The following is a 14,537-nucleotide window of genomic DNA, read 5'->3' as shown; positions in this document are numbered from 1 at the left end:
TGATCACAGATTATTCATAGTATGTGAACTATGTGCCATGATGAAAAGGAATAATATACTGTAGGGAAAAGCCCACGTATTTCCAAGAAAGGAACACTCAACTTGAGTTTTAATGTATGAGTAATTGTTAAATAGAAAAAAGATAAAAGGGAGAACATTCTAGACACAGGTGGCAAGAAATGTAAAGAACCTAGGGTAGAAGAAAGCATAGTGAATTTGAGAGAGTGCTGAAAGTTCATCAGATCTACACACAGAAGACCATGGGAGAAAAGGGACCTGGTCAAGGAAAGCATGAAGCAATGCAGAATCTCACACCAGAAGTTCTCTTCCACTCTCAAAGAGAAAGCATTGAATAGTTGAGTCAGATCTGAGTTTCAGTGCAACTAAAAATAATAAGTGAACTTTTGCTACAGTCTAATGACAGATGATGACAGTTTGGGAAATGGTGATGGATCTGGAAATTGAAAAAGGGGGTGAAATTGGAAGAGGTAGAAGGTAGTAATCAGAACATATATCCTGGTTTGTAAAAGGGGTACGGTTAGAGAGAAGGACGAAGGTGATTCCCAGGTCCCTTCTTGCACAACATAATGAGTGGAGATGCCATTCACAAAGAGACAAAGCAGTAAAAGAGGGTCACATCTTGATCTATCATGGCAGATCATGGGAAAACTGAGTTTAAATGGCTTTAGGCCTTTTCATCAGTCAAAGCACATTCAGGAGACAGAAATCATACCATTAGTTTCAACAGAGAGAATTTAATATAACATGTAGTAACTAAATTAAAAACTATTAACTAATCAAAGGGCAAAGAAAAAAACTGAGACACTACAAGAGTATAAACTTCAGGAAGCAGCTACCATTCTTCCAGATAAGAGAATAAAGATAACAGAGAGAAAATTTAAGATTTTAGAAGAAGGTCCTGGTAGACCTGAAAGTCTGACCTCAAAGATGGAGACACCTTTGTTGGCCTGGAGTGAGGTTTGCCGAGCTGAAAGAAAGGGCTTTATAGACCTGGGACAAACACCTACATGGAGAGGGCAGCTGGTATTGGTTTCTCTTGAGTTTAGTCTACTTCTCCAAGTAGGGAAAAATGTGCAAGGAGATTTAGCTACCACTGTAGCAAGGAACCGCTGGTGCTGGTGTTGGGTGGTGAAGAAGTAACAACACTGAGAATAAACCCAAGCAGGAATCAAACACACATTTAATAAAGAAGAAGAAAAGAGATGTTAAGTCTCTTCTACCATCTTCTCATATCCCACTAAAAGGAAGCCATCTAGTTAAAAAGAAATGGGATTCTGCTCACAGTATTAGAAAGTAGAACACTGAAAGGGTGAGTTTACTGCTGAGAGATAATAGCATAATACCTGACACAACATCTAGGTGCAAATGACAATCAGGCAGGGGAAATGTGATCGTGGAATTCATGTGTTGTCTGAGTTGGAAATACATAAATGTGAGAGAATATATACATGTGCGAGTCATTGCGTTACTGAAATCATGATGCTGGAGTAACACTGCCTGGGAGAGGGAAGAACTACTAGGCCTGTATCTTGAGAAAACTGACATTTGAATAGTCAAGGAAAGTTTTCTAGAGGAAACTGGGAAAATACGACCATAGTTGTTGGAGAAAAAAATAAAAGAAGGAGAATATTATATCAAATTAAAAACTGGGGAATAACGCTTAAAGAAGAAGGGCAGATTCAACAGTATGAAAGCTGCTGAAAAGTCAAATTAAGTGATGACTGCAAAACAACTCTAAAGTTTAGAGACCTGTAGATCTTGGCAAATATAGAAAGAACTACATGGGTGGTAATATGAGAAAAAGCTGACAAGTGAATTGAGAGATGAACAGAGTCAAGGAAATTGAGGAAGCAGGAAAAGACAAAATTCCATAATAAGGCTATGAATGAACAAGACAATGTGAAATCCAGTGGGAATATGGAATAAAGAAGGCAAGCTTCTTGGTTTGATTTATACATTTAATGAAATTATCCAAATGCAAAACAGTTGCATATATAAGATAATGAAGAAAAATTTTGGAAGGGAAGGCACTCAAGAAGGTATATTTTCTAGTTCTGGAAGAAGTAAAATTTTAAGGCGCAACAGGATGGAATGCTATAAACATAAAATACTCCTGAAAATAGGGAGCACTGTTTCCTTTTTAAATTTTTCAAACTAGAAGGCAGACCACAGACTAAGCAAAAGAGTAGTGCATGTATAAAGAATATATTGTATCAAATTTCTCACATCAGCCAAAAGAATACAGATCTATCCCTCCAGTCCTTATGCAATTTAGGAATAAATTGAACCCTGGTGATAGAAGATCTGTATACTGAAAAGTTTAACATTTTGTGGAAAGCAATTGAAGAAGAAACAAATAATTGGAAAAATATGTTCATGGATTGGAAGAAATAATATTTTTGAAATATACATCCTATCCAAAATAATATACAGATTCAGTAGAATTTTTATCAAAATTTCAATACAATTTTTTCATAGAAATGGTAAAGCAATCCTAATATTCATCAGCGAATGTCAAAAATCCCCAGATAGTAAAGGCAGTCATTATTGAAAGGAATAAAGCTGGAGGCATCAGATGCTTTGATTTCACACTACAAGGATAGAGTAATTACAGAATCATGGTCCTGGCTTAGACACATGTATCCATGAACAGAAATGAATCTATTCATGTGTGGTCAGTTGATTTTTGACAAAAGTGTCAAGAACATACAATAGGAAAAATGGCTTTGTGAAAGCTGTATATACATATACAGAAGAATGAAACTGAATGCTGATCTAACAGTATATGCAAAAATAGACTAGATATGGATTAAAGACTTAAGTATATAACCTGAGACTTCAAAGTATAACATGTGGCAGGCAGAGGGGAGAACTATATGACATTCATTAGAACATTTAGTATAGAAAGACTTTAAAGGTGTTGAGAAGGTAGAATTTTCAAAATTTATTTTTTATTCTTGTTTCTCTAGGGAAGAACCTACTTGCATAAGGACTGGAGGGACAGATCTGTACTCTGACTTTTTTGGATAGTTCATTGTTAGTATACAGAGCTACAACTGACTTTTATGTGTTGATTTTATACCCTGAAATTTTACTAAATATATTTATTAGTTTGAATAGTTTTTGGTGAAATCTTTGTCTTGCCCAACTGCTCTGCCAAGGACTTCCCATACAATGTAGAATAGACGTGGCAAGAGTGGGCATTCTTTTCTTATCCCAGATTTTAGAGGACAGTATTTCAATCTCACCATCGGGCATAATGTGAGCTCAATTATAATAACTCATTGACCTTTTCCAATTCCAGAAAACTTAAACTCCTGCTTACATGAAGAACTTGCCTACATCCTGTGAGCTGGGTGGTCCTGGTTCCTAGGACCATCCTTCAGAAACTTGGCCTGAGGGGATAGCAGGCTATAAATCAAATGTGCTACCACTCACCTAATCAGAAATGTAATTTCAGATTTTTTCAATGTCATCTAGCTTCACAGATTCTGTTTACTAGGCAATATAAAAAGGTTTCTCTAAAATCACCCCCTCAATTTTACCTCTAGCCTTATAATTTCATTATGATTACTGAGAACACACAAAGTTGCTCAAAATTAGATAAGATTGTTCTTTGGTTTGAGTTCCTGATATGGTATTTATTGCTATCCAATTCTCCTTTTTCTGACTCTTCTTTTGCCTTAATGATTCCTAGATAAAATAAGGTAAATGAAGTTAATTCTACTTGAAAATTAGCTTTTTGCCTTTTGTTCTGTATGTTACCTTATCCTAGGTATTCACATATTCCATAAGAAGTAATTGTTCCTAATTTTTTAAAAAAAAAAAAAAAGATCACTTTACTACTCCACATAAAGGCAATAGATTTTACTTATAGGAAGTAAAAAAATCCTACTCAGTGATCAGTGACAAATTCATGATTTTGTCTCCTTGTACTAATACTGGTTCCTTCTCTTGTTTTCTTATCTTTAAACTATTATCTTCTAAAGTCATAAAATATTTCCTAACAAGAAAACAACAAAATGTTGATATTTTTAACTTTACTACAAATTGTTACATGCTACACAGACACATGAAATTTGCAGGGTTCCAAAAAAAATGCTGTCTTTTTATTGGCAAAATGCAATTACACAACTAATTGGCTGTTATATTGCAGGGTGATACAAGTTTGGCCCACAGCTCTGCTCCTGCTGGCAATGTAGGAGCTGGTCTACTTGTGCACCCCCTTCAATATGTTTTGTTATTTAAGCCAAGAGAATGGTCACTCAGTTGATGTGCTTGGCAACTCCAAGACACAGATGCTGGGCTCTCACGTTTATCTTTTTTCCAACAGGAGCAATATGGAAATAAGTGTCTAATTTCTTGGCTAAGAACCAATCATACCTCTTACTGGGTTTGGTTGTGGGATTTTGCAGCAGGCACAAACTTATCTTTGTGCTAGTTACATATTAAATGGCTGAACATTGCTTCTGATTAATTGTGATGCTGAACTCCTTACAGATTCATTTTAATTACACATATTTCTTTACTGGATAACTCCAGTACTCTATCCATTTTATACCCTAGCCTATTATTTAATGGTATTTATGCCCCTAAAGTTTTATCACCCTTCAGAAGTAATGAATTAAGTATAAAATATAGAAAATGTATATCACAATATGGCTAAGTCTAATTCATTTATTGAAGATACAATGTAATCATCAAAATGTCCATACTCACTTTGGACCAAAGATCAGTTATAGTCTTTTAAATGAAAGATCATATAAGTTACTTGCTGGACGGGGAGGGGTATACAGAAACAAATTATTACCAAAAATGTCCAAGGACCATAACTGGGTCTGCTCTTTTAATAAATTAATAAGTATATTCTGAAATGGTGACACAAGAAAGGAGCAACTAATTTGCAGGGGGTTTAGCATTTGGGCTCTGGAAAGTACCACCTAAGTGGTAAGGACAGATATACTAAAGGAGGAAGTGGAGTAGGGGAGTTTCAGATTATATTTTTATGACAGCTTCTAGGTTTGAAAGATGCTTATATACCACCCTGAGGAATTCTGGCTTTATTCTTATACTGTAGGCAGTGGAAACCCCTGAACGTTGTGGAAAAAAAAGTTTATATGGTAACTTTGTGCTTGGAAAAATAACTTTGAGAGTATGGGAGACATATAAGCTTTAAGGTGATAGAAATAGAGGACATTCCAATAGAAAAATCAATATCAGCAGGGTAAGAGAGAGATAATAAGACTTTCAGTTAAGACAACAGTAGTAAAAAGGATGGTAATTAGCAAGGTTTCCAAAAATATTTTAAGAATCGGTATTACTGTGAACAGTTTGCTGAATGCTTTTTTCATGACACCTTTTTTGCATTCCAACTCTGCCTGAACAACTCGAAGAATAGAAGAAACCTAACATTAGGTCCAGAAATAAATCAGAATACTCTTCAGAGCGTGAATTCTCTTGAGAGACCAATAACAGCATTCTGGTGTCTGGGAAGCCTAGAGAGGAGAGGAGACAGTTTGAGCCTGCAGGCACCAGTGGTCTGTAAGGAAGATTACCCTGCCAGTCCCCACAGGAGAAGTCTGTCTTCACTCCTGCACCCACCCCCTTTCCACCAGGAGGCCTGAGACCTGGGAGCCAAAATGAGAGGGGAGGTATCAGTGTTGACAACCCTTTTGCAATTAACTTGCTAAAACAAAGATAAAGGCAATATTAGTTTCGAGTATTTGGTATAGCCTCAAAAGCCACCACCACTTTGCTTCCTAAGTAATTCTTGAATAACAGAGAAAATAAAAATAAAAATCACTCCAAAATTAACCAAAAACCTAAACCCTATCAAAGTATAAGGTACGAAAATAAAGCTGTGTGAATAAGAATGTTTTTAGCTAGACAGTGTTTTGTTTAGAAAGACTGACAATGAATCATGTATGTAATATGAATGCCATATGTAAAGATAGAACAGAGGGAAATTAGTAAAGTACTCTCAGTTGAAACAGAAAAAAGACAAAACAAGATAAAATTGTAAAAGAACAAATGAAAGCAAATTCTAGTTATTTGAAAATAAGCAGAAAAACTCTTCTTGATAAGTCTGATAAAATCCAAAGGAAAACCCAAATAAACAGCTAATAGAGTATTAATAGATATGTAATCACAGATACAGAATATGTTAAACGTATCAGGAAAAAACACTTTACGTAACTTGATAGCAGTAAGTTTGAAAATCTAAAGGAACTGTAAAATATTTTTTGAGAATTTGCAAAATCAACCCAAGACAAATTAAAACATCTGACAAAGCAATTATGGTGGGAACTGGAAAATTTTCTTAGATACAGAAAAGTTCATTAACTTTTGTAGGTGATATCTATTTCAACTTAAATAACAAATACGTCTTTTAAACTCTTAAAAGATACAAAAATATTCTACTTTCCAAACTCATTTTATCTACATATCATGTTGACATCTTAACTATGTTTAAACAAACAAATTATATAATTTACTTTATAAATAAAATGTGAAATCTCTAAATCAGATTCAAATTCTAAATAAAATTCAATTAGGTTCAGTAAATATGTCAATAAATGATAACCTCTAGTTCAGTAAATATGTCAATATATGATAACCAAGTGGAGAATTCTGGAAATGAAAGATGTTTCAACATCTCTCTTATTTCAAGTTATGGTTTTAAAACATTAAAACTTATTAGATTACTATAACAAAAGAATAAAGAATAAACATTAAAATTTCAAAATACTTAGGAAGGTATTTTCTCCAACTATCTACGATTATTATGCCATTTCAAGGTAAAACAATGAGCAAAAGGAATATAAATATGACAATTACTATTTTCTAGGAATATCAAAATATCAAAATTTCAGATACTTGATTACTTCTGTTCAAATATTAATGAGGAATAGAAAACTGGAAAATACAAGATACATATTTAAAAACAAATAATTATCTTTTAGAGATTTTAATAAAGCACTTACAAACATAACAAATACGCAAAAGCCCATAGACTTTCTATATTAACCAGAAGCACTTTGAAATAGGATTGGGAGCCGGCGCCGTGGCTCAATAGGCTAATCCTCCACCTTGCGGCGCCGGCACACCGGGTTCTAGTCCCGGTTGGGGCGCTGGATTCTGTCCCGGTTGCCCCTCTTCCAGGCCAGCTCTCTGCTATGGCCAGGGAGTGCAGTGGAGGATGGCCCAGGTGCTTGGGCCCTGCACCCCATGGGAGACCAGGAAAAGCACCTGGCTCCTGGCTCCTGCCAGGATCAGCGCGGTGCGCCGGCTGCAGCGGCGGCCATTGGAGGGTGAACCAACGGCAAAGGAAGACCTTTCTCTCTCTGTCTCTCTCACTGTCCACTCTGCCTGTCAAAAAAAAAAAAAAAAAAAAAAAAGAAATAGGATTGGGCAGAAAAAGTTCTCTCAGCAAGACTGAAAGCAATGTATTACACCAAACAAAAATATAACACCTATTCACCAAACTTTATTAAAAGAAAAAAAAAAAAGCCTGAATGATTAGAGAGAAATATCTTTCTGAAAAGAACAAGTATCATTAAAATGTTAATAATACACAGATTATCAATTTCAGTAAGATTCTCAAAGTCTGATTTAAGAGAGAAGAATGATTTTAAACTTGACATGGAGAATATAAGTGAATATTTTACAGATAATTTAAAAATAAGAATGACAGTAAATAGCAATTTTATTTATCTTGAAATAAACTGTTGGCTTTGCAAGCACAAAAAAATATTAACAGTATCCCAACTCATTTTTCAAACCTTTCACATATCTAAATTGTAGCTATATCAGATACACAAAAATATATAACTTCACTCATAATGTAAATGTAAAACTTCTAGATAAAATGTGGACAAATCTCACTGAATAACAATATCAATATTTCAAAACCAAATGGAATATTCTGGAAAGAAGAAAATATGAAAAGATATCTCAACATTAAGAAATAGCCATGAGAGGCCGGCGCCATGGTTCACTTGGTTAATCCTCCACTTTCAGCGCCGGCATCCCATATGGGTGCCGGGTTCTTGTCCTGGTTGCTCCTCTTCCAGTCCAGCTCTCTGCTGTGGCCCGGGAGGGCAGTGGAGGATGGCCCAAGTGCTTGGGCCCCTGCAGCCACATGGGAGACCAGGAGGAAGCTCCTGGCTCCTGGCTTTGGATGGGCACAGCTCCGGCCGTGGCTGCCATTTAGGGAGTGAACCAATGGAAGGAAAATCTTTCTCTCTGTCTCTCTCTCTCTCTGTCTATAACTGTACCTCTTAAACAAAAAAAAAAAAAATACTTATGATACAAATGATAACGGTGACACATAGATAGAAGCAGGCTTAAAGGGGCCGGCGCTGTGGCACAGAGGGATAAAGACCTGGCCTGAAATGTGGGCATCCCATATGGGCACCAGTTCTGGTCCCAGCTGCTCCCCTTCTGATCCAGCTCTCTGCTATGGCCTGGGAAATCAGTAGAAAATGGCCCAAGACCTTGGGCCCCTACACCCACATGGGAGACCTGGGAGAAGCTCCTGGCTCCTGGCTTTAGATCAGTGCAGCTCCCGCCATTGCAGCCATCTAGGAAGTGAACCAGCGGACGGAACACCTCTCTCTCTCTGTCTCTACCTCTCTCTGTAACTCTTTCAAATAAATAAAATAAACCTTAAAAAAAAGAAGTAGGCTTATAATTCATTAATAATATAACATATATCTCAGAAAAAGTAAGGGAATATGTATAAAAGTTCTGTAACCAGAATCAACCCCCCCTACCAAATAAATATGAGTCACATGAAGAAATCACTGTTATAACAATTACAACATACATAATACTTCCAACACAAAAACAGGTGGAAAGAAATTTGTGTCCAGGGCCTGTGTAGATCTGAACTGAGACACTAAAAGGCTACATGAATAAAAATATTCAAGAAACAGAGAAGCTCTCAAAATGCCTTTGAATGATTTTAAATCCTAAAATTAAATTATATTGGTATAGGATAACCAGTTCCCCTAAATGCCTACCAGAGGTATAAATATACATTGCTCTAGAGAGAAATAAATCATCCTGGCACCAAAGTATTCTTTAGTTTCTCATATACTTCATCTAGTAACCAATCAAAACTAACAGCGCACATGATAAAAACAAGATATTATGAGTAAAAAACTGACAAAAACTCAATTTGGTTCACTGAAGACTTAGACTTTGAAAGAACTATATATAACATATATTCAAGAAAAGATGGCATAGAATTAAACTTTTGACAAAAGATTCAGAAATTAGAAAAGAAATAACTAAATGAAAATTTAAAGAACAAAACAGCCACAATTAATTATTTAATAAGTAACTTATTAGCATTTAAGAACAACTAAATAAAGAATTAGTGAATGGAAGATAAATCAGAATAAAATATCCACACACACAAAAAAAGAGAAAGTAATAGAAGTTAACCAAGAAGAGTCAGAGATAGAGGGCCAGGGAACATTTAACAACTGTATAATTAGCATTCCCAGAGGAAGACAGAAAACAAAGCAGAAATAATGTATGAAGATCTATGTTTTTAGCTTTTTTCAAAACTGATATCAAAGGTATCTAAATATTAAAGCAAATATTCAAGAAACACCTATATATAGCATGCAAGACTTTAAAAATTCTATAGATGTGTATTTAAAGTCCCAGGCCACAAAAAAGACAATTTCATAGCAGCCATGTCAGTTTATAGGACTGTCTAAGGGTAACTTAACACTGAAAAGTAACCCCACAAATGAAAAGATTAAGTCACAAGACAACAAGCATCTTGAAAGGAAACAATTACTAAACTAGAGGACTATACCATGAAAAAGATATCCAAAATGAGAAATCTACATGCAAGCCAAAAGTTGGAAAATTTCTCTACCAAACCTATTCTACAGGAAATACTAAAGAACATTCTTCAAAAAGATAAGTGATCACAGACAGAAGTTCAGATATGTAAGAAAAAATAAACAAAACCCATACATAGGTGAATTTAAGAGAATATTGACTATATAAAGCAAGAACAATGTGTTCTAGAATACTAAAAATACATGAAATAAAATGTGAAACAAAAATAGAACACCACTGGTAAGCATATGGAATATACTAAAGTGCTTTAATATACCTGCATTACCTAACAAGAGGTGAAAAATGCTTATAGGGGCTGGCACCATTGCATAGCTGCAGTGTCAGCTTCCCATACAGGCGCCAGTTCTAGTCTTGGTTGCTCCACTTTTGATCCATGCTCTCTTCTATGGCCTAGAAAAACAGTAGAAAATGGCCCAAGTCCTTGGGCCCCTTCACCCTTGTGGGAGAGCGAGAAGAAGCTCCTGGCTCCTGGCTTTGGATCAGCCCAGCTCTGGCTGTTGTGGCCATTTGGGGAGTGAATCAGCAGATGGAAGACCTCTCTCTTTCTCTCTCTCCCTCTCTTTTTCTCTCTCTCTCTCTCTCTCTCTTTCTCTCTCTCTCTTTCTCTCTCTCCCTCTTTCTCTCTCTCTCTCTTTTTCTCTCTCTCTCTTTCTCTCTCTCTCTTTCTTTCTCTCTCTCTCTTTCTTTCTCTCTTTCTCTCTCTCTTTCTCTCTCTCTCTTTCTCTCTCTCTCTTTCTCTCTCTCTTTCTCTCTTTCTCTTTCTCCCTCTTTCTTTCTCTCTTTCTCTTTCTCTCTCTCTTTCAAATAAATAATAAATTTTTAAAAAGAAAGCTTATATTATATTTTGATAAGGACAAATGGTTTATTCTATTAGGATAATAAGAGAATAAGAAAAATACAAAACTACCAACCTAATAGGAGGAGAAAAAATGAATATTAAAAATAACCCTCAGTTCATAAAGTGGAAAGAAAGAAAAGAGAACAATCAATTGACGGAACAAATACAAACAAAATAATGTGACAGTAGGCTTAAACCCAAATATATCACCAATTACATAGCTGTAAATAAAAGACTACTTTAATTAAAAGATAATAGTTGTCAGGATGGATTAAAAATAACCAAAAATCATCATATATTTCTTGGAAGAAAAATTAAAAAACACAGAGATAAAGAAAATACCGAAAAATTATATATATTTTGTATTTGACAGGTAGAATTATAGACAGTGAGAGAGAGAGACAGAGAGAAAGGTCTTCCTTCCATTGGTTCACTCCCCTAATGGCCGCCATTGTGCCGGTCTGAAGCCCAGAGGCAAGTGCTTCCTCCTGGTCTTCCATGCGGGTGCAGGGACCCAAGCACTTGGGCCATCCTCCACTGCCCTCCCGGGCCACAGCAGAGAGCTGGACTGGAAGAGGAGCAACCAGGACTAGTATGCAACACCCCAACCGGGACTAGAACCTGGGTTGCCAGCGCCACAGGCAGAGGATTAGCCAGGTGAGCCATGGCACCGGCCAAAAAATTATACTTTGTAAGCATTAACCAGAGACACTGGTTAAGCAATATTAATGGCAGACAAAATGGATCGAAGGCATAACCATTACACAAAAGAAAGAGGAACATTTTATAAGCATTGAAGTTTCATTTTACCAACAAGTTATATCAATTCCAGTTTTTTATATACTGACAGATATGGCATAAAAACAAATAAAGCAAGGATTAATAACTAGAAGAAACAAAAAATTTAAAAAGGATAATGAAAGGTTTTAGAACAACTCCTTTGCATAGAAACAGGACAGAAAAAAAATCAGTAACAACATAGGATCCTGAAACAACAAATTTAATAAACTTGACCTATTGGAAATATGTAGAACAATGCAACCCACATCTGTAGAACACTTATCCTATTCAAAATGTAGATAAACATTTTTTAAAGATTTATTTTATTTATTTGACAATGTTACACAGAGAGAGGAGAGGCAGAGAGAGAGAGAGAGAGAGCGAGAGACAGAGGTCTTTCATCTGCTGGTTCACTCCCAAGATGGTTGCAACGGCATAGCTGGGCCAATCCGAAGCCAGGAGCCATGAGCTTCTTCTGGGTCTCCCACACAGGTGCAGGGACCCAAGGACCTGGGCCATCTTCTACTGCTTTCCCAGGCCATAGCAGAGAGCTGGATAGGAAGAGGAGCCGCTGGGACTAGAACCGGCACCCATATGGGATGCTGGTGTTTCAGGCCAAGGCTTTAACCCACTGCACCACAGCGCCAGCCCCAGATAAACATTTCTTAATGTTGGCTCACACAAGCACCACAAATACACAAAAACTTTAAATAATTTTTTAAATGTTTAAGGGTAACATAAGTAAACTAGAATTTAACCACAAAACGATATTTCAAGAAATTCCATCTGTCTGAAATTCAAAAGCCAAATTAAGCTTGTAAGGTATCTATGACTCAAGGATGAAGTAAAATAAAAATCAGAAAATATTTCTAAATGCATGATAGGTACCGGCGCTGTGGCACAGCGGTTTAACACCTTGGCCTGAAGAGCCGGCATCCTATATGGGTGCGGGTTCGAGACCCGGCTGCTCTTCTTCCAGTCCAGCTCTCTGCTGTGGCCTGGGAAAGCAGTAGAAGATGGCCCAAGTCCTTGGGCCCCTGCACCCAGGTGGGAGACCCAGAAGAAGCTCCTTGCTCCTGGCTTCAGATTGGCCCAGCTCTGGCCGTTGTGGCCAATTGGGGAGTGAACCGGCGGATGGAAGATTTCTCCCTCTCTTCCTCTTCTCTAACTCTGACTTTCAAATAAATAAATAAATCTTTAAAAAAATGCATGATAATGAATATACTTGACATTAAAAATTATCTGTGTACAACAAAAACTTTGCTCTGAGGGAAACTTACAGCCTTAAGTATAAATATTTAGAAGAAATGCTGAAATTATCCAAAAATCTAAAGTAAAAAGGGATGATTAATAGATTAAAATCGAATTGTAAACAGAAAAATCAGAAGTGACTAAAATGCAAAACACACAATAAAGGTTAGCAAACAAAAGGGATTTATACAAAAGTAATAAAATTGGTAATTTTCTAAGTGAATAAGATAAAAAGTGACCAGTCACCCAAATAAAGAAATAACAGGCGTCATCCATAAGAATACAGAAATTAAAACAAAAATAGATATGGAAAAAATAGATTCATAAAGAAGAAAACTAATCAAACAACAGTCTCCTCAAAATACGACTTATTAAAAAGGGCAAAAGAAGTTCATCAGATATCCAGACATTGCTATCAACACTGAGTAAATTCAACCTCTAACTGAAACCCTCCAGAGAAGACAAGTATGTCAAAGCGTTAGCCAGAGAGAGTGGGTACACACAGACACAGGAGGAGGCCCGAACTATGGAAACTGCTCACGGCTATGGAGGCTGAGAATTCTCCAGACCTGAGTCGGCGGCAGGGGGCGGCTCAGGGTAAGTCCGAGGTCCTCAGAACCAGGAAAGCCGATGGCGAAGCTTAGTTTTCTCCAATAGTCTGAATCCCGCAACAGAACGCCTGGAAACCGGGCTGCCTCAGCACAGAGCAACTGCAGCTCAGCCACAGGGGAGAGCGAAAGCGCCCTCCGGCTACATTCAGGTCCCCTCTGGGCCACCATCATAAAGGCGGGTGCCCGCCCACTTTTAGGGCGGGTCAACCTATTCAGTCCATGCGCATGCGCCTGTCACTCCCAGACACACATGTGGCAGACCAGTTTGATCAAATGAAAACCACCTGCGTTTGCCCTTTCAGTAGAAGGGTGGGTTCAGTGCCGAAAGAAGCACGGGGACGAAATAAGGATTTACCAGCAGCTGAGGTCCCCTTCTTCCAGTCGGGTTGACAACCAAAGTCAACCATCACAATCATGTGACATAAAAGCACGAAAAATACATGCGAATAGGAAAATATATGCCAATCTCAATAGTGAATATAGGCCGGCGCCGCGGCTCACTAGGCTAATCCTCCGCCTAGCGGCGCCGGCACACCGGGTTCTAGTCCCGGTCGGGGGGCCGGATTCTGTCCCGGTTGCCCCTCTTCCAGGCCAGCCCTCTGCTGTGGCCAGGGAGTGCAGTGGAGGATGGCCCAGGTGCTTGGGCCCTGCACCCCATGGGAGACCAGGAAAAGCACCTGGCTCCTGGCTCCTGCCATCGGATCAGCGCAGTGCGCCAGCCGCAGCGCGCCGGCCGCGGCAGCCATTGGAGGGTGAACCAACGGCAAAGGAAGACCTTTCTCTCTGTCTCTCTCTCTCACTGTCCACTCTGCCTGTCAAAAAAATAAAAATTAAAAAAAAAAATAGTGAATATAAATTGGTTCACTCCATAAAAATTAACAAGGCACAGAATGCATAAAAGACATATTGCCGGGGCTGACTCTGTGGCATAGCAGAAAAGCCGCCACCTGCAGTGCGGCATCCATATGGGCACTGGTTCAAGTCCAAGCAGCTCTACTTGCAAGCCAGCTCTCTGCTGTGGCCTGGGAAAGCAGTAGAAGATGGCCCAATTCTTTGGGCTCCTGCACCTGCATGGGAGACCCAGAAGAAGCTCCTGGCTCCTGCCTTCAGATCGGCACAGCTCCGGCCGTTGCTGTCATCTGGGGAATGAACCA

The 14,537-nt window shown here is 37.9% G+C and overlaps 1 protein-coding gene across 4 annotated transcripts in view; it reads right to left on the bottom strand.

The window, feature by feature from the left end:
• Positions 1-13,596, bottom strand: part of LOC138844874 (uncharacterized) — a 92,329-nt gene extending 78,733 nt beyond the window's left edge. For all 4 annotated transcript variants that reach the window (XR_016219745.1, XM_089312342.1, XM_089312343.1 and 1 more), the window contains exon 1: positions 13,342-13,596. Coding sequence is in view for 3 of the 4 variants with exons in the window: in XM_089312342.1 (XP_089168468.1) it covers positions 13,342-13,554 (213 nt within the window). In the remaining variant the exon portion in view is untranslated. The remainder of the gene's footprint in view (positions 1-13,341) is intronic.
• Between the last annotated feature and the right edge of the window lie 941 nt (positions 13,597-14,537).

Source organism: Oryctolagus cuniculus, chromosome 13 (assembly GCF_051225735.1).
Source record: "Oryctolagus cuniculus isolate XC-2025 breed Fujian yellow rabbit chromosome 13, ASM5122573v1, whole genome shotgun sequence".
Classification (NCBI taxonomy): domain Eukaryota; kingdom Metazoa; phylum Chordata; class Mammalia; order Lagomorpha; family Leporidae; genus Oryctolagus; species Oryctolagus cuniculus.
The sequence above is the reverse complement of the archived record's forward strand: the minus strand, read 5'-3'. Positions and strand labels throughout refer to the sequence as shown.